The sequence below is a fragment of the Alosa sapidissima genome, chromosome 1 (genome assembly GCF_018492685.1).
Source record: "Alosa sapidissima isolate fAloSap1 chromosome 1, fAloSap1.pri, whole genome shotgun sequence".
In the NCBI taxonomy this organism is placed as follows: Eukaryota; Metazoa; Chordata; class Actinopteri; order Clupeiformes; family Clupeidae; genus Alosa; species Alosa sapidissima.
Window position 1 is genome coordinate 55539623 of NC_055957.1, and position 20188 is coordinate 55559810.

The 20188-nt window shown below is 37.9% G+C and overlaps 1 protein-coding gene across 1 annotated transcript in view; it reads left to right on the top strand.

Moving 5' to 3' along the window:
• The window catches only part of hfm1 (helicase for meiosis 1), a 361977-nt gene that overhangs the window by 14514 nt on the left and 327275 nt on the right, over nucleotides 1–20188 (top strand). The window contains exon 3 of the mRNA XM_042091457.1: nucleotides 2657–2732. Coding sequence (XP_041947391.1) covers nucleotides 2657–2732 — 76 coding nt within the window. The remainder of the gene's footprint in view (nucleotides 1–2656; nucleotides 2733–20188) is intronic.

Below are 20188 nucleotides of genomic sequence, written 5' to 3' on the forward strand. Positions count from 1 at the left end.
GTTTACATATACTCTTGGTACATTATAATGACAAAAATGTATAAAAATAAAAATCATTTTACATGTAAGGTTACTTTGGTAAATGTACATTTATTAATCATTTATCCCTCCCACTGTGTTCTGTTCAGCAAGAAAGATATATTTCACTTATCAACATCATAAAAATAGGCTATCACTATGTATGTGGCTGTGAGGGGCGTTAACACTGTAATATAGGATTTTATTACCATTATTTTTGTTTTGTTTCACATTTATTTTATTGTTTTTATTTGTTATATTATTAGTGATGATTGGGCAACATCATCAAATTTGTTTAATCATCTTTTTTTGTTTAAGTATGTTTGCTCTGAAAACTTCCCCATTTCATTTCTGTATCACTTTCTCTCTCTCTCTCTCTCACTCTCTCACACACACTCACACACACACACACACATACACACACATACACACAATCTCTCTCTCTCTCACATACACACAGACACACACTCACTCTCTCCCTCTATCTCTATCTGTTAAACACTAGGCCTATTACTCTCTTCATCGCTGTATCTATCACAATATATCTATCACGCTAACTATCCCACTAACACACTATCAATCACAGATCACTCTCTATCACACAATCATGCTATCTATCACACTATCAATCTCACACTACCTATCTATCATACTATCTATCTATCTTTATCCATCATCTGTCTGTCTTCTAGCCTCCCCATGTAGTTAGCCTAACTTCTATGTCTCACTCTTTTACTCAAAAAAGCTTTAATTCTGCCATTGTTAGTCTGTCTGTCTGTCTGTCTTTTAATTTCTTTATCTTTTATTATCTCTTCCTTTCCATCCAACCATACACTTTTGTCTATCTTAATATCTTCTCCTGCCCCATCTCTTAAAATCATCTGCTAAATCCGAAAAATTTAGCAGAGACTATATACTGAAAAAAAGAATTTACGTCCTGAATTTCTTCTGTTTATCCCCTCGATCACTCACACACTTTTACCTCCTTTTCTCCCTTAAGCTGTCTACACTTATTTGTTTCTTTCTATGTGTGTTTGTTTTCATCACCTTCTATATTTCAAATGCCCTCACAAAGCTTATCTTTTTATACCTTTACCAATATATGGACATGTTCAACATTATTAGCAACTTAAAAATCTTTTACTTTGTGTAAAACTTTTATTTTTTATTTAATTGTTGTTGTTTTTTGCTTTGCAAGCACTATATTACCCTCATGAAATGAAAATATAACAGTTTATTAATCTCTACTTATATTTTTAACAATATGAGATCCTTGAGTCATTTGGTGCGACCATTCATCATGTGGTGCAACCAATAATAGCAATAACTGTGTTAAATTCAAAATGAAAAATTAAATTTCTGTGGTTAAATTATTAATCAGTCATATAATATGTTTAAGTCAATGCTATTTTTCAGACTTTTCCATCAGTTTTATAAAACTTACAGGAAAAATAAGGGTTCTAAATATATTTTATAAGGTGACAATGACGGTATAGAACAAAAATATCAGTGCAATATTCACAAAAAGTAAAGAAATGTAAATACTTTGTTTCTAAACAGTTCATTCTAAACAGTTTCAAACAAACTTTTAAGCATGTTAAGGAAATACATTTAATTTTAAGATAATCTATGGTCGCACCACATGACATTTTTTAAGGCCGCAACCAATTAATTCTCATGAAAAAACACTAAAATCACATTACTTGAAATTTTAATATGGATTTTCATATACCCAACATTCTTAATGTTTGAACAATTGAAACAGAAATTCTTATTTTTAGAATTTTAAATTTGGCCAGTTGAAAAACCTTATCCGTCATTGACTCATGTATGTAAAAGTCTGTGTCAAATGCCTATGATGTATGTAATGTGTATCATTCCTATGTCTGTGACCATGTGCCATTCTGTGCCTGTGACCATGCAGGATGAAAAGCGGTTCGGAAAATGTGAAAAAGAATTTCCCTAAGGGGACAACTAATAAACTAACTAACTATATAATATGTTTAATAACTATATAATATGTTTAAAAATGGGCCATTTTATCAAAGCTACTTGCTCTTCTGTGTTCAGACCATTCATAGCAGCCGCAGCTCTGCTCAACTGTGCCCCTTGCGTATGCACGTTCTCCCTCGCAGCACTACAAACTTTCAAACATGATGGAATCTGAGTTAGATTTTGTTTACCGTGATCGGAGGTTGGTGCTGGGCTGGCCATATTGTCGGCACATCAATGGTTAGACCGAGAATTCTCATTGTGAAATCAAAATTCCACTGGAGCTCCAAGCGGTTTTGTACACAAAGCCTTACAACACCCCAGATAGCAAGGTGACATTGATATGATGTTGATTTTTCCATCCAAATCATAATTTTGGTTGAGATTGAAATCTCAATGGTAAATAGACATTGAATCAGCATTACAATCCTGACAAAAACCCGACAGTGCATGAATATCGATAAGAGAGATATCGAAACAACATTGGTTTATAGTTTATGTTGCCATAATTGATAGAGCATAGATACATAGTTCACTAAAAGATATTGAAAAGTCATGGATTTGTGGTTGACTGGGAAATCTTAAGGTGGTTATTGAAAAGTAGTGGATTTATAGTTGACCGCGCGACAACGTTTGAACTGTCCAGGAGATCATTTTCAGCAACAGTTCAGTCAGACCAACGGGGGTGTTCAGCTCTCTGTCAAGTTCACTCCTCCTTAATGGTAAGCAAGCATTTATTTATCAAACGATAATGTTTTATTGTAAAAGTGTACTACATTAAATTCGGTCATGTTTACAGTCTATGTACATCGTACTGTCTGACTTACAAACTCATTCAAATGCTAGGCTAGCTAAATTTACTTGCTGTTGTCAAATTAATGTTTAGTCTAACTTGAAAAAATGAATCGTTAGATTAATCGATGCATCGAAAAAATAATCGCTAGATTAATCGTTTAAAAAATAATCGTTTATCCCAGCCCTATGGGTGATATTCATAGCAGCTCCCTTAAATTACCCACAAAGCATGTATAACTGTTTCAACATTCATACCCAACCTTACATGAATGTGGAAGGTGGAATGAGATAATTTAATCAAAACAAAAGTCTCAAAGCAACATTACCATTTTGGTTTTTAACCTGTTACCTGATCACATCAGAGTGAATCTGTATGGGCAGTCCAGTGTTATGGATGAGTCAAAACATGAGCAAGCATGTAATTTATAGTGAGGGAAATAAGTATTTGAAGCCATACTAATGTTGACTAAAAAGAGGAATAAAAATAATCTTATGAAAATGTATCTTAATCTCTTAATTTAGAAGATGAGGGAATGAACAACCTTTAAGGGCACCAATGTTTGTCATGAAAGAATGATGTATTGTAAATAACTAAATGTTCTTCCTTAAATTATAGGGTCAATAATAATTAGTCCAGCTATTTCATGGAACCAGGATACTACGCATCCTAATAAAGTTCTCTTGGCCTTTGGAATTAAAGTAGCCCCACTTAATCACATAGCCTTCACCATACCTAGAAGATTGGCATGGTGTAATTGACGTATTAGCTGCCACCAACCATGCACAACAGCCAACATCGTGTGTGTGTGTGTGTGTGTGTCAGGGTCATAAAAAGTGGTTTGATTTTCATTGAGGGATGATTTTATTGGATGATCTTATTATCCCATGCCATTCCCAAGATATGGTGAAGGGTATGTGAAGACGTGGGGCTATTTTAATTCCAAAGGCCAAGGGAACTCAATCAGGATGCATAGTATCCTAGATCCATGAAAGAGCTGGACTTTAAAAATAAAAATCTGCCTGCCTCTATGGGAGTTTAACACAGGGGTTCAAATACTTATTGACCATATATTTTAACCCTTTCGTGCCCGTGCCGAACATTCCATTTTTGGTGCTGGATGACCTCCTTACACAAAAAAACTTATTTCTTGAGTATAATACATACCATCAATGGGATATACATACCATTGTAATCAGAAGGGTCAGTTCTATCAAATGATGTAAAATACATATGGTAATGTTGATATAGTAATGAACAGTCTTTGAAAATCCTCTCCAAATGTATACCGAAATTCGTTAAAATTGAATTTCATTCGCATAAAAATGAATTTTCATCATATTTCTATACGAGATAGAGAAAGATATAGAGTGTATGACATGTTCAGCAAGTTGTGGGCTATTTAACAAAAAAGACTGAATTGGAATAGCATTAACCTTTCAAAAGTTATGATAAATTAAGTGATAAGTGTAAAAAAATGCAGGAAACGGGATTTAGAATGTTGACAGAATTCACATGCTCTTTCTCACAACATAAAAGTATGCATAAAAACTAATAATGAAGTCAGACACAATGGTTTAGATTTATTTGGTCCATAAGAATAAACCATTTATTTGTATATAAGCAAATGCTACAGTCAACAATAATGATATATAAAAGAAAAACATGTACCTTACAAGTAATACAGGAAGTAAGTATACTGTATATTTATTGAAGATCAATTCTGAAGAGACATAGAATACATTTGATTCAACAGATACAACTTCCTTATATAAATTAGTGTAATATGAAAATGATATACATCTATAAAATGTATTATTTATGAAAAGCTACGAATACAATCAACTTCAACATCACTCAAAAATCAATGTGTCTAAACATTTGAAAGTGGATTACATAGAACAAGCCTGTTGAGAATAAACACATAAACACATATACACACAAACTCACACACACACACACACACAGAGGAGGATAGGGAAAGGTGGGGTGGGGAACCTGAAGGTTAAACACAGAAGACCTATGACTCATAACGAAACGCATCCCCTTCTGTAGAATGCCAAATCTGACAGCAATTTTGTTTACCAAAAAAGCAGTCACCTACCGCTAAACTCCAGGCCATACAAGCTACTTTAGTGTTATTATGTATTGTTTTTATAACAAAGCCAACAATTTTTCTTTGGCTCCTGCTGTACAGGAATATATACTTGATGAAAAGATGACAGAGTAGTAGTTGGAGCAGCTGAAGGCGAGGCTGAAATTTTGACGGAAATGCCTGCCAGCTGTTGTGATAGATTTTCGCCAAAGTCTTTCTGGCTGTAGCTACCAAACCTAGGTTCAACACCAGATTCTGCATTGCCAAACTTGAAATAATAAGAAACTACTGAAACAGCAATGTCAATGGAGAAAAAGTGTACACAATATGTATTTCTCATTTGGTCAACGCTCCCTGATCCCTTCAGAGACTTGGTTCCCCAGTAGCAATGGATATTAGGGAGGGAAGTGAAGTCCCATGTCAATGATCAATCCCAGAAAACTGTGAAACTCTTCTGGGGTCTCTTCGTCCCATGCCCCTGCACTGTGTGTTTGCATACGACGGCCTACTAAGCACAACCTCCCACCCGTTCCGGTTGGTAAAACCACATATGCCTGGGACAACAACATAAAAATCAACATAACAAGTCTATTTCACAGTGTTTTAGTGGCAGTCTACACCACCCTACGCACGCCACCTAAATCTATACCTTCTTCCTCCATCCTCGCATGGTCTTCATCATTGTGAGCGCAAGCTCATCAGCAGTCAGCTACCTCTTCAGGCCTGCAAGGAGGTCTGTGTAGGTCTCGTCATCCTCCATCTGAAACAACAGTAAAATCATACAATGTAATACATTTATTAATTTAAAAAATAAAATCACAAAACTACAGATGTGTGCGTGTGTGCACATACATACACAAGAAGAGGTAGCCTAAACTATTGAAGCATTTTGAGTAACTCAAAAATATTTAGAAGTATGAAAAGTCATTTTATTACACATGGGTTTAGCTACCCTAAATCTGATTGCCTGGCTGGCATTAAGATAAAGACAGATTACATTTCACCTAGTAACTAACTGCTTAAATGCAATAATGACATTTCTGACATAATATGTGATTTCACATCATGTTTTCTATAAAACTACATATTGAGAAGAGTAGAATATCAAGTCATGCCATCTTAGAAAATGTTGAGACAAGCACGTCTGATGTTTGTCATTTAGAAGCAAGGAAACAATTCACTACAAACTGCCTAGCGAGGTAACAACCCGATGAGAGGCAATACGTTAATTAGCACTACATTTCTGACAGAATCCGTGATTTCACATCTTGTTTTCTACAACTACATATTGAGAGGAGTAAAAATATCGCTCAACTTATTTCATGTAAGAGAACGCAACTTAGAAACGCGGCGCCCATTGATTTATTCAGCTTTGGTATGCTATACTGACTTGCCAATGTAATGCTTACCTAACAAGCAAATTGGTACTAGAAAACAAACTTACTTACAGGTTATATACTAACAGGTTTTTAAATGAAATTGTCAAATGAAAATAACTGATATCAAAAGCAAACGAGAATACTGCAAGCAGTTCAGAGTAATGCAGCTAGCTAAAGTTACATGACGATGCACTTAGCCCCCGCTATGCCATAATGTTGACGCTGATGAGAAAGCATATTACTGTCAAATAACATGATTTTATGACTACAAATTAAGATTAACCATAACTAGAAATGATGTAAAATATATATTACCTCAGCTTATCCAGCTGTGTGGTTTCCAGTCGAGGTAAACTCCAACGAAGTGCAGGTGGCATCTGGCGGTCCATGTTAAAATGTACGACTGAAGTGAAAAGTTTTTTTCACGACTCATCTTCAAGTATCCAAAACATTTCGCGCCATAAACCCCTTAACCAATCATATCAAATTGAAGCTTATGTTGTCAGCATTACGGGGAAGATTTCAGAAATAAAATCAGTCATTGGACAGCTGAGATATTAGATGATTGGTCATCGTTAAAATTTTAACGAAATTAGAACGGTCGGGCTTGTAAGGGTTAAGGAAGAACATTTGTTTATTTACAATACATCATTCTTTCACCACAAAGATTGGTGTCCTTACTTATTACTTATTTCCCTTACTGTAAATGATATGTAACAAATGTCCTGAGGCTTTTACAGGTAATTGTCATAGTTTAAATAATCCAACCTTTGTTAATACTTCATTAATATCTTCTGAAGTTTATTTCAAATGTCACTTTACTATACAACTCATGAACTTGTGAAGTCATCACAGACATTGGGACTTGTACAGTATGTTGACAAGTTATCACCAGTGGTGTAGTCTACTTTTTTGAGGTGGGCATACTGAATATTTTGGCCAGTAATGGGCTCAGTGGTTACCAAACTAGGGGTCGGGACTTGACCCCTCGGGACCCCTCGGGACCAATAGTAAGGGACAAAAATGTTTGTGGGGGTCGCAGATTTGCACTTACCTGCCCCTTTCATGCGTGAGGGACAGCATAAATTCACTTTCAAAACCAATAGTAAATAATCATCAAATACCCTCTCCAGCTCTTGAAGTTCCTGCTTGCTCCTGCTGGTCTACCATCTCATTGTCAAGGTCCCCTTCAGCTCCCCTTGCACCTTGTTGCTGACTGCCACTGCCATCTAGAGAAAACAATGAACAACTCTGTTTCATATGAGTTCAGATGCAAAGAGTTCAGATGCAAAGCCCTCTAAAAGCTATGACAAAAATAGGCCAATTTTAAGTTTAATTTTTAAGCATTTTCATCTATGACAATCAAAAATGTTACTATCAAGTAGGTCTACAGCAAGTCAAGCCCAAACAAAATTAGATTATCTGATTTTTAAATGTTGGTCAATAGAAATATAGCCTGTTTTGTAAACTCCTCACATGCACTAAAGGTTTTTGCATCTGGCATTATATCGCAGTAACAGTGTGGTAGATAATGTTATTACCCATAAGTACAGATAATATCTCTCCATCCATGCATACCATGGAGATAGCATGGTTCTGGCTAGTAAATAAAGTTCATGATAGATACTTAATCCAGACAGCCACAGTACACATCATGTAGATCGTTTACAGACAGACATGGCGATTAGGAATTATTCCCAAAGAAGAATCCCAGATAAACAAACGTCCAGAAATTAAAACTAAGTAGGGTAACGTGGATCAGAGTACGTTAGCTTTCTAGTATTGAGAGAAGAACAAAAGCTAGACTACAGCATGACTAGCATGTGTTATTACCATGCTATGTCCACAAATTAAACAACCTAGAAGGGTATCTTGGTAGCAATACAAGTCTAATAAAAAGCGTGAATGATGTTTTTGACTCTTAACTTACCTTCGGAAACGTCAGGTCGGGCAACCTTATTAAAAAAAGTTCCGAAGGTCTTGCTGTCTTTTGCGCCTGGCCATCCTCGTCGTCCCCAACTAAAAACCTGGAACGCTGCTGTGCTGCTGCTTTAACCTGGCAGTTTGGGGTCGGGGGGAAGGCTGATTGATGCTGGCAATATGTGATACCAGTTAAACATGGCGGTGATCTGACATTCAGCCATTCGTCCCCATAGAAAGCAGTGCCAGTGGTCAACGCTGCATGGTTTCATATCTGGAAACAACTGACGGAGAATCCATGGGAGATTGACTGCTGCAATCTCCGAATGAATATTGTAAAGTGTAATATCGTTGTGTTGTTAAATTACAAGGCTTCCATGAGAAGTGGCCGTTGATGAAACGTGGCTGTGCTATTCTAAATATTGAAAAATTAATTTTAAGTGGGTATACTGAACATTTTAGGTGGGTATACTGAAATAACCAAAATTTTGAGGTGGGTATACGGCGTATACTTGCGTTCTACGTAGACTACACCACTGGTTATCACAGTCCACATTGAAATTGTATACATACTAGGGCTGTCAATCGATTAAAAAAATTAATCTAATTAATTACATACTCTGTGATTTAATTAATCTAAATTAATCGCATAATTTATAAGTATACTTTTTTGATCCCGTGAGGGAAATTTGGTCTCTGCATTTAACCCAATCGGTGAATTAGTGAAACACAAACAGCACACAGTGAACACACAATGAGGTGAAGCACACACTAATCCCGGCGCAGTGAGCTGCCTGCTACAACGGCGGCGCTCGGGGAGCAGTGAGGGGTTAGGTGCTTTGCTCAAGGGCACTTCAGCCGCAGCCCACTGGTCGGGCAACCCTCCGGTTACAAGTCCAGAGTGTTAACCAGTGGGCCACGGCTAATTTTTGCTGTGAAAGTATTTTTAAATATTTCAATTCAAATGAATCAAAGTCAAAGTCAAAGTCAGCTTTATTGTCAATTTCTTCACATGTTCCAGACATACAAAGAGATCGAAATTACGTTTCTCTCTATCCCACGGTGAAGACAAGACATATTTTACCACATTGATTAATCAGCATTAGTGACATTAAAGTTCAAAAACTCTTTTATTATTATTTTCACTGTTCAAGTAATTGCCATAATAATCTATGATATGACCTAATATGCTGAGGAAATAAATTCAAAAGTGCTTCGGGAAGAAGTTTTTTTTTTCATTGCAGAGGACTTTATTTTCAACACTTTATTTTTTATCAACACCATCAGGCCGTTTTTTAAAAGTAAATGTTCCAATCAATGATCCAGGCAGCACGTTTTCTTCTCTCTCCTTCATTTCACAGTCTAATTTTTACTGACTAGAATGGCCCGGGGTCAAAGGTCATACGGAATTGATTAATCTGCACTAATTTTTTTTGATCAGTTATTTTTTCTCAAATTAATTAATCAAAATTAATCAGTTATTTTGACAGCCCTAATACATACATGTATGGTTGGGTATAAATATCTTATGAAACAGTCATTAATGCATTGTGAAGAATTTATGAAATCTGCTATGATTGTGCTATGTAAACACTATGAATAACTAGTGGTACTCTTACCTTGTCAATGACGTAGACTTTGTCTGGGTTCTCGTCAAACAGCAGAGGAAGCAGGAGGGCAGCAGCATAAACTCTGAGTCCTAAAGTAATTAATACCCTGGATAAGTTTTGCATAACAAAGGCAAAATAAATCTGAATGTAAAATAAAGCTTCAATTACCTTCGTGTGCCTCCTCACTTGTCTCACTCAGTGCCATCTCATACTGGGATATTAGCTCACTCCCTAACTTCCTTTTTTTGGCCTGTGTAAGGATTTTATCTGATGCCCTCCCAAAACCCTGCAGCAACATCTGGTCCACGTCAACATTGTAAGCATGCTCAATTTCAGAGAAAATCTAAAAAATCTAAACACACACACACACACACAAAATCAAATAAAAGTACAGTATTTAAACAGATGACAAACTCAATTAAATAATTCATAATTTAGCCCATGTATAACTGCGTAAAATCTGAACTCACAATTTCAATATAATGTAAAGCTGGGAATTCCGTCAGAATCTCCTGGGTGGAATGGCTTTGAATTAAATGCACTCTCTCGGAGAAAGTTCTCTTCGTTCTATTGCTGAGGTTACCAATATTGGGCTTGGTTTTCCTGCACTCCTCCTTTATTTTTGCAATGTGCATCCCCAGACTATAGCGATCTTCATTTTCCTGTAAACATTATCTTTTGTCATCCTCAACATTTAGTAATTTGTCAATATTTAATTGGAATAGAATTTACCGTAATTTCTGGATTATAAAACGCTACACACGCTTTGAACACTACGGGTTAATTAATGAATTTAAATGCCATGAGGCAAGATGTGGTCTATGTAGGAACAGTGAGTGCAAACTTACACTTGACAGGTTGTCAATAGGTTGACAGGTTATGGAGCTGACACTTTGCAGAGCTGTGGCTACAGTTGATGGGCCTTGAGTTGCATCCTTGGAAGCAGACTGTTACATAGGACAATAAAAGAAAATCAGAAACCATCTGTCTCCCACACTGCACTCTATGAACTATACCCCCCCCCCCCCCCCCCCCCCCATGCACACACACACACACACACACACACACACACACACACACACACACACACCCACCCCAAAAGTGTCTTAACATCCAGTATTAATGTATGTGACCACAAAACCTCTTTGAAAAATACTTTCAGATTTACCTGTGATGGGACAAGTCCTGTTTTCCCATACCTTGATCTGTAAAACTCCGTTTCAGGAGTGCTAAGTGGAATTCGTTCTTTCTTGAATTTGTTTTTAAGCATTTCCAACCAACTGTCCTAGAAAGATGGTACACAGACATTATGAGACTAATTGTCAGCAAATGGCTATATGTGGCTTCCTCCATGAACTATGCATAGCTCTGTCTTGTATTTCAATTGTTTTTACGTATTGTTTCATGATATCCTTGTCCAGTGCGGTCTCGTAGAAAAGGATGTTTGGATTACATTGCATTACAAATGTGATGATACTGTCTACTGGTTGGGTACCTTTGAAATTAAGCAGGGAAAATTATTTTAATAACTGGAAGATGCAAGCCGTACAATAACCACTGAAAAGGGATTGTGTTATGTATATAAAAGACCATCACAGAGTGTCATTAGAAAAACAATACTTTTGGCTGTACTTACCAGGTGTGCACACACATACTTGTATTGTAATCAAAAAGCACTTGGATTATTTGGGACCTCCACTTTGATCTGTATGCAGGTGTGTGGAAATCAGGACTTTTCCTCTGACAGTTTACGTGTAAGTAATGGTGGAAATTCCGGGAGGTGGATGGAATGGAGCCATGTTGGGGAGTTAATTGCCTGCGAACTGAAAGAACTGAAACGTGCGTGATTAGTTTTGTCTGTTAAATCTTCATAAGGTTTATTGATAAGTAAAATGTGTTATGATTCTAACTAAACACAATACCTCATGGTGCATGTTGGGATGTCTTCTTTTTTTTTAAAATATTTTTTTGGCCTTTTTATGCCTTTAATGATAGTGACAGGGGAGAGTGACAGGAAGCGAATGGGAGAGAGAGCAGGGGTGGGATCCGGTAAGGACCACGGGGTGGGACTCGAACCCGGGTCGCCGGCATACGATGAAGGTGCCCCAGCCAGTTGTGCCATAGCTGTATATGCTCTATAGTCTTACCATCGATGAGGTGCTCTGCAAATGACAAACAGCTAGAGTGTTATACCATTCTGTCATCAATTCATTATTATCAATTTTCTTTTCCATTTTCAATATGAATAACCTTTATATCCAATGTCGCAAAGACACTGTATGAATTCCATCTGAATTGATGTAGCTATCCAAGCCATGAAAAGCTATCTCTTCACCGGGTGACACCACTTTCCATTAAAGCTCTTCATGCACAGTGTACAAATGGAGGTCGTGGTAGGCCGTCCGACCGGGGTGGGGGGGTTATGGTGTTGGTCCGACCGGTGGGGGAGTGTGGGTGCTGGCGTCTTGTTTGTGCGATACAGTAGCCTACAGACTCTGTACATTTAACAAAGACTATTACAAACTATAGAACTAATGCAAAAGAAAGTGCAAAACAACAAATTTGTCAGCTGTGAAGGTAGCTATGGTTCCCCGAAAGACCCTCTCCTCCCCACCACACCACAAAAAAACTCCACAAGAATGGAGAGGTATGTGTTTTGAAGTTCTGATAAAAATCTACAATCCAGGTTTCCAAGTCTGTAGTACACTGCTGTCAATTTGTGTTTTCCTTTCTTAGAACCAAGCGGATTTGCAACCTCAAATTCATCCACGTAAAATCTTAGCTGAATAGTGTTCTTTTGACTAAGCAATAGGTTGCTCTTGCAAATATCACCATCAGAGAAGTCCTTAAGTTCATCTTCTTCAGTAGGGTCAATGTTTCTGTTTAGCATTGCCCAGACATCCTCATTTTCAGCCACTTTTTGTAAGACAGCAAGGAGTGGGATATACTGAAATGTTGCCATAGGGCTTGTGTCACCATCACCTCTCAAAACAATCTCCAATGGCCTGACCATTCTTAATTCACTGTAGCAGTACTGTTCCTGTTTCCATTCTGAATGGCTCCAACACACTCTTTAAGCAAGTCTATTTGACTTAAAAGTTCACTTAAATCATCATCATCATCATCAACATTGATGTTGATTCTCTGGAGGTGAAAGTGAATTGCTTCAGTGTAATCTGACAACAATGAATCAAATATTGTAATGAAATTCTCTATAATGCTAGCGTGCACCACAGCTGGAACACAGTGCTTTTCTCTCACTTTAAGAGAAAAAAGACTAAGATTTCTTCTGAGGCCATTGAGCAAGTACTCAGTTTTGTGGTTTACAGATTGCACTACATTTTGTGGCGGCTCATGAGCAGCATTGCCAGTGCAGATCACCGATCTCCATTGCATCATCGTCAAAATCCATACAGCAATCAGGATCTGAATGATTGGCAGGCCTACCAACTAAATTTCTGTGTTTTCTATATACATGAGATCGGTATGAAGCAAAGCAAAGAAAGGATTTCATGCATCCATCCAGACCACACATTAATGAAAAATGTGGCTTATTTTGGTGATACAGTCTAATGTGCTCAATCTGTTTGATGACTGAAAAGAAGCTTTTGTTACACATGGGACAGTTAAATTGGCCATGTCGTCTACAGTCTTGTTTGTGTTTTATCAGTGATCAGTGAAAACACATAAAGAACACAGGATCACAAACTAAAAACCTTGGAATGCTGTTTTGTGATCTTCCAATCCATTACTCTGTAGCCAGTTAGTAACGTCCTCCAAGGTCCATTTTGAGGCCCAGAAAAGCACACACTGACATTATTATTATTATTATTATTATTATTCAGGTGTCAATACAACATTCTCATCAGCCAAATGAATATTAGGATATTTAACATATTATGTGACCTAATTAATCTAATAATTAATAATATTATATGTGACATAATTAATCATAATTAACCTTATTCTAACTTGGCCAATAATTAGACTAAGCTCTTATGCTGACCCTTATAAAAGACTAATAAAAGGTATTTCCTGTACAGTTTCTGTATCTTGGCCGCAGGTTTCAAGGAGGCAGCCCTAACGTCACATGACGCTAACCCAGAGCAATAATGAAAACACTAATGGATTACAACATGAACATTTAGCTGTACTCCTTGCTGTCTCCGTAAATGTAGCAAGTGTCAAATGTTGATGAATGGTATTTTTGTCACTGCATTCGAAATAGCTAAAGGATATACGTAGAGATCAACAAACGTGAATTTGGATTATAAATTGGATCAAGCATTTATCCTGTTTGAGTGGACAGACTTCATGGGAGCAGGTAAACTCAAACCATTACAAGATAGCTAGCATATCTATAGCTAACTTATGAGGAGCAGTGTTATCTGGTAGCTATTAACATTACTGACTTTTAGTACTGTTTCTGCTGGATCGGATGTTTTACATGACATCTTTTTTTTACGAACAAATTTTAGCTAACGTTCCAGTTTGTCTTCATCGAAACATTGCTGCAGTCACAAGCCAGAAAGCTCATACAATTGTGTATGTCTGAATGAGGAGTTTCTATTGCTTTAGTAACATTAGCATAACTGTTACTAAATACTGCTAACTAATAATAAAAAATGTTTTGATAACCGTTATTTTGGTAGTCATTATGTAGGTAATAGTTTAACATCAATTTCTAATTTCACAAGGACAGCAATAGACCTCACTATCTGATGTAACAAATGTATCAAACTGATGTATCAAAGACTTACCTTGCTTTTTCCGTTTGTCTAAGAATGTCATCAGAACGTAACATAGCTGTACACATCCAAACATTCCACTCCCGAGGCTTGAGAGTGCAAGATTCTTCTCTCTCTGATATGGAGAAATGGGCTGTTTGTTTGTTGTGAAAAAGGCTATTTCACCATGGTCACTGGCGGTATTGCATTGTTGTGGGTTGAATAAATGAACTGGATGAGTGAGTGAAAGGTAGTCGTGTAGCCTACATCTGTGTACAGAATGTGAGTTTTCCACAGGTCCTCCTTGTGCATCGATCTGGGTGTAAAGCTTTTACTTCCCATAACTTCCAGACCATGGATGCAGATATGCTTACTAGAGATGCGCGGATGGGCTATTATTTCAACCGTAACTGCATAGCAAAACTTATCATCCATCCGCACCAACGTTTTTGACCAATTTTCAAAACCGCACCCGCCCGCCATCCGCTGGTTGTTTTAATGTATATGGGTGATGCGGCGCTGCTGACGTGAGGCTAGAAAGCTCTTGCCTGTTCTAGAAAGACTGATCCAATGCAGCAAATATATTAAAAGGCTAAAGTCCTACATTGGCTATGTTGTAGCCTTATCCCAGAATATCAGCAGCAAACTCGGTCTCTGTCTTGCAAAAAACAGTCTCCAAATAAAACGCACATCGGCCTGTAGGCTACAATTTTATCATTGTAATAAAAAACGCAATTTGGCACATAATTTCAACATGCTGCTATTTAGCCTACTAATTAATGCCTATTGTACTTTATTTTTTGCAAAAAGAAAGAAATCCTTAATAAAATAACAAGTAATTCACATTATAGGCTACTTTACGCACTGTCATGTCAGGGTGACACTATGACAAGCCTGCTCTGAAGACTCCCATTCATTTTGACTGCAAGGGAAGAGAACGCGTCTTTTTCAGACAGACAGCGCAATTAATTTTATAGCCTACCAGCAGAAACCTTCTTTTTTCCGCTGTGGATGTTATTGAGCTTGTAGAAGTTTTAACTCTTACATTCTGAACATCTTGCACTGCCATTGCCCAATGTCATTTCTGAGTCATATCACTCCATAATCTGTCTCTCTTTTAAATGCCTATTCCCTGAATGGTGGACTACAATGACTATGTGTGGTAACACTTTATTTTAATGTGTCGCTGTTACAGTGTACCTACCTAATTAGGTACAGTGGTACAACCTGTGTAACAACATGTACTATCAGGTACTATCATTGTACTTGCATTATGTATTTGTGGGTACCTACATATAGTTGTTACATTGTAATACTGAGTGCTTTTACAAAACTTTGCCAATTTGTCTAAATTTTCATCAGAGGCAAAGAGCTGACCTGAGACCAGTTATCTAGAAATCTGGTCATGATAGATTTGATATACAAACCATTCTTAGCTCCAACCTGTGCTGCTGCAACCTTGTTACTCTTTGATACAGTGGAATAAACCTATTAAGTGTACCAGTTAATTACTTACATGTACATATGACATGTATGTTGTGTTGTGTCTTCGATGTCTTGGAACAGGTCTACTAATTCACTACATAGTACATATATCAACTGTGTTGGTACACACTTATTGCTCTTTGATACAGTGGCACAAAGCCATTAAAATGAAGTGTACCAATTAAGTACTTACAATTACATATTACATGTATGTTGTGTCATTGGTGTCTTGGAACATGTCTGCCATTACCCTACATACTGTAGTACATGTATCAACTGTGTTGGTACACATTTATTACTATTTTGATACAGTGGAATAAACCCATTAAAATAAAGTGTACCAGTTAAGTACTTACATTACCAGTTAAGTACATACATATTATATACATCCTGTCAATGATGTCATGCATCCTGTAATTGATGTGTTGAAACATGTCTGCTGTTACACCACACAGAACATGTGAATTAGTAGACCTGTTCCAAGACATCGAAGACATAACATACATGTCATATGTACATGTAAGTAATTAACTGGTACACTTAATAGGTTTATTCCACTGTATCAAAGAGTAACAAGGTTGTAGCAGCACAGCTGTTACATGTACACTGAAGACAATGAGGCCTTGACTGGAGCTAAGAATGATTTGTGTATCAAATCTATCATGACCAGATTTACCCCATCCAGCAGGTCTCAGGTCAGCTCTTTGCCTCTGATGAAAATTTAGACAAATTGGCAAAGTTTTGTAAAAGCACTCAGTATTACAATGTAACAACTATATGTAGGTACCCACAAATACATAATGCAAGTACAATGATAGTACCTGATAGTACATGTTGTTACACAGGTTGTACCACTGTACCTAATTAGGTAGGTACACTGTAACAGCGACACATTAAAATAAAGTGTTACCATGCCTATGTGTTTTATAATATCGAAACAAAATAACCCAGGCAGTCTCATCTACGAAATGTTTAGGCCTCCTCCAATACTGGCAGCTGGGCTCATAGGTTGCAGATTAGCTTAGAGGCCTACCAAGGCTCTGCAACCAGACGCGACATGGGAGATTAATCATCGGTCAACTTGCACTGTAGCCTATTCCACTTTCTTATTGCACACTGGAGAGGAAGAAATGCTGGTAGGCTACAATAGGCTACTTAATTTACACTTTTTGTTACCTTTAGTGTGTGTGTGTGTCTGTGTGTGTGCGTGCATGAGAGGGGTTGCTCAGTGAAACATCGGAATACACCTATTCCGCAACACCATCTCTGATAGTAGCCTAGGCCTAAACAAAGCAGCATGAAGCAACTAGGCCTAAATACTGCCTGAGGAAAATTTGACTATTTCAAATTGTGCTCGTTTTTTTTCGGATGTAGGTAACATAATTTAACAATGTATAGACTATATATTTTTTCCATTTGATTGGTTCAACTGCCACCCGCCCGAATTTAATTAAAATATTATATTTCTTCATGTCATCCGCCCGATCTGCGGTTTAACCACGGAGTCCGCGGCTGTAACCGCGAACCGCACATCTCTAATGAACATGTTATGTGGCTCATGATAGTCACAGCTAGAGCTCAGTGGAATAACCTAGCCAATTTCAGGAGACACACATGCAAGGCTACATTATTCTTTAGGTAGGCATACTCTTTATTCATAAAAGCAAATCCATACGCCTATAGCGATCAGTGCATTTAATAAAATAAAACGTTGTAGCCTATAGCTTTGTATGACCTTCCCAAAATAATTTTTTTCTGTAATTTTTTTGATGTGACCTGGTTGTTCAATTTTTACTGTGTACAGTGGGTCCCGGTTAAGTTTGGACGGGTTCCTTCATGAATCACGCACCCCATTTTCTCAGCAGAAATGGCACAAACTGCAGTTGACACAAACAACCACAAGGTGTCACTTGGGAGTTCTGCCACTACTATTTTTGATGCGACTTGACTTACTGCTTCCATGACGCAGCGGGGGCACGGGAACTTAAATTGATCACGGTAGTTTAAGCTTACACTTGACAAAACATTCTAATATAAAAATGTAGAAGAAATTGTTGTAAAATGGTGCAGCTCCTTTAAGAAAGCACCGTGCGCAAGGATGGAGAGAGAGAAAGCGAGAGAGAAAGCGAGAGGGGATAAGTGTGTTAGAACTTAGATGCGAGTGGAAAAAGTATGTGCTGTTGAGACTGGAGCGAGTCATATTCAAAATAATGCAAAAAATAAATCTGCAGATAAAACCAAATATCCTCATTCATTGCAACCTTAGCATGCCTGCTTGCTGACGTTCAAACGAAAAAGATATCAAAGCACCTTTTGCGTTTGAATGTAGCACAAAAAATGTTTAAACAGCTGGACAAATGATTTAGCTAATTGATTATAGCCTGTACACCAGCAATTGTTAAACATTTACCTGAACAGCATGTTGTAGGCCTACTGTAAAAATTTCACTTAAATTGCAACCGCAATATGCCTGCTTGCCGACATTCAAACGACAACGAAAAGATATCAAAGCAACAAGAGGGTTGAGTCTGAATGACACTGAGTTTTTGAAGTTAAGAAATATTTTCGTATAAAAAAAATGGTCATTCTTCAATCTCCTTCACTGACGCCTATGGAAAAGGCTTAACGTCCCAAACCAACGATCAATGATCATCAAATTTCTCTCTTATATTGCTCCTCATAACCATCTATAAAAAAAGTGTTTTTTCTTTTCTTTTTGAGCACGTCCGAATCCCAGGACATAATGCACTGGCCCTTATAATAGGCTCGAGATATAATTCCAAAGGGGGCAGATAGGGGCCACTGCACTTAAAACTTAAAAGGATGCTTCCTGAGCTTTGAAATTGCGATTAGTGACTGGCATCGGGTGAACGAAGCTTTTCGAAGTTGAACAGGCTATTAAAAACTATTTGCGCACCTCCATGTCACAGGAGAGACTGGGCTCTCCCTTCTATGAAAAAGACGTTAGGCTACCTGCAAACTGGCCTATGATTTCATTGAGTTTGCGGTAAAGCAAGAATTTATTTTTTTCCTGACTCTACATATATGGCGAGTCAGTGTCATTTATTTGTCCAATGTTAGCCTATAGATACAGACCAGTACATCTTATCAATAGTTTGAATGTCGTGTGTGTTTCTGCTCATTGACAAATACCGTTCAGCACAATGATTCATGCCCAATTAATTCCCCCTGTTGAAGTGTTCGCCTTTGTTACACTATTTGGTTTCGTGATGTAGCCTATGATAAACACCATATGGCCAAATATGTCACTCAGCGAATGTTATAGGCTATACAATTGAACTTCCCCTCTTAACCCTCTAGGCGCCACAGGCGACTATAGTCGACAAGATGCGGTACTGAATAAAACGGCCGATTTAGTCAAATAGGGTGTCATATTTCGTTCGACTTCCACTCCACTAGATGGCAGACATGTCATACGTCATCCCCGAGTCGAAAAAAGGACACGCTTTAAACAAAACTTTCTAGCTACAGCGCGATGAATCAGTGTATGAAATACCGGAGCTAGTGTGCGTGTGAGCCACTTTGTCAGAGCGATATTGTCAACGTCAGCGAGTATTTGCATTAGATTATCGTCTAATGGCATCAAAAAAGTTTACCTGAAATGAAGTGTTGGGTCTTCTATTCGCGGACCCTGATTCTGAAGGGGAATATCTGCCTTCAGAAAATGACGGTGATTCGTTTAGTGAGGCTTCAGATGCGTCCCTGCCTTGCAATGATGCAGCTGGACAAAGTGAGAGTTTACTCCATAGTTTAGCTTACACCAAGCACAAACGTTGAATCGTTTGCCCAATGTCACTGGTGGGAATAATGTTTCACAGGTTCGGAGTGTTCATCGGGAAGTTAGCAGGGTGTTAGTGGTGTGGCGAACGAGGCTGGAGGTAGCCTAATATCCATAGCGCTAGCTTCTGTCTTCTGAACGTGTGCCTCTCCACAATCGCGGCGACAGTAACGTGGTGGAGCCTTTGTCTAATGCCACTGGGTATGTTAGACGAGGTCGAAGTGCTCATAGGACAGTTAGGGGGGAACGTAGTGGCAGTGTGGGGAGTCGCAATGAGAATGACAGTAGGCCTAGTCCGAGCTGCGCAAATTCTCTCCACTCGGCGCGCGCGAGGCAGATCTGGCCATGCTGCTCGCATGGTGGAGGTGGT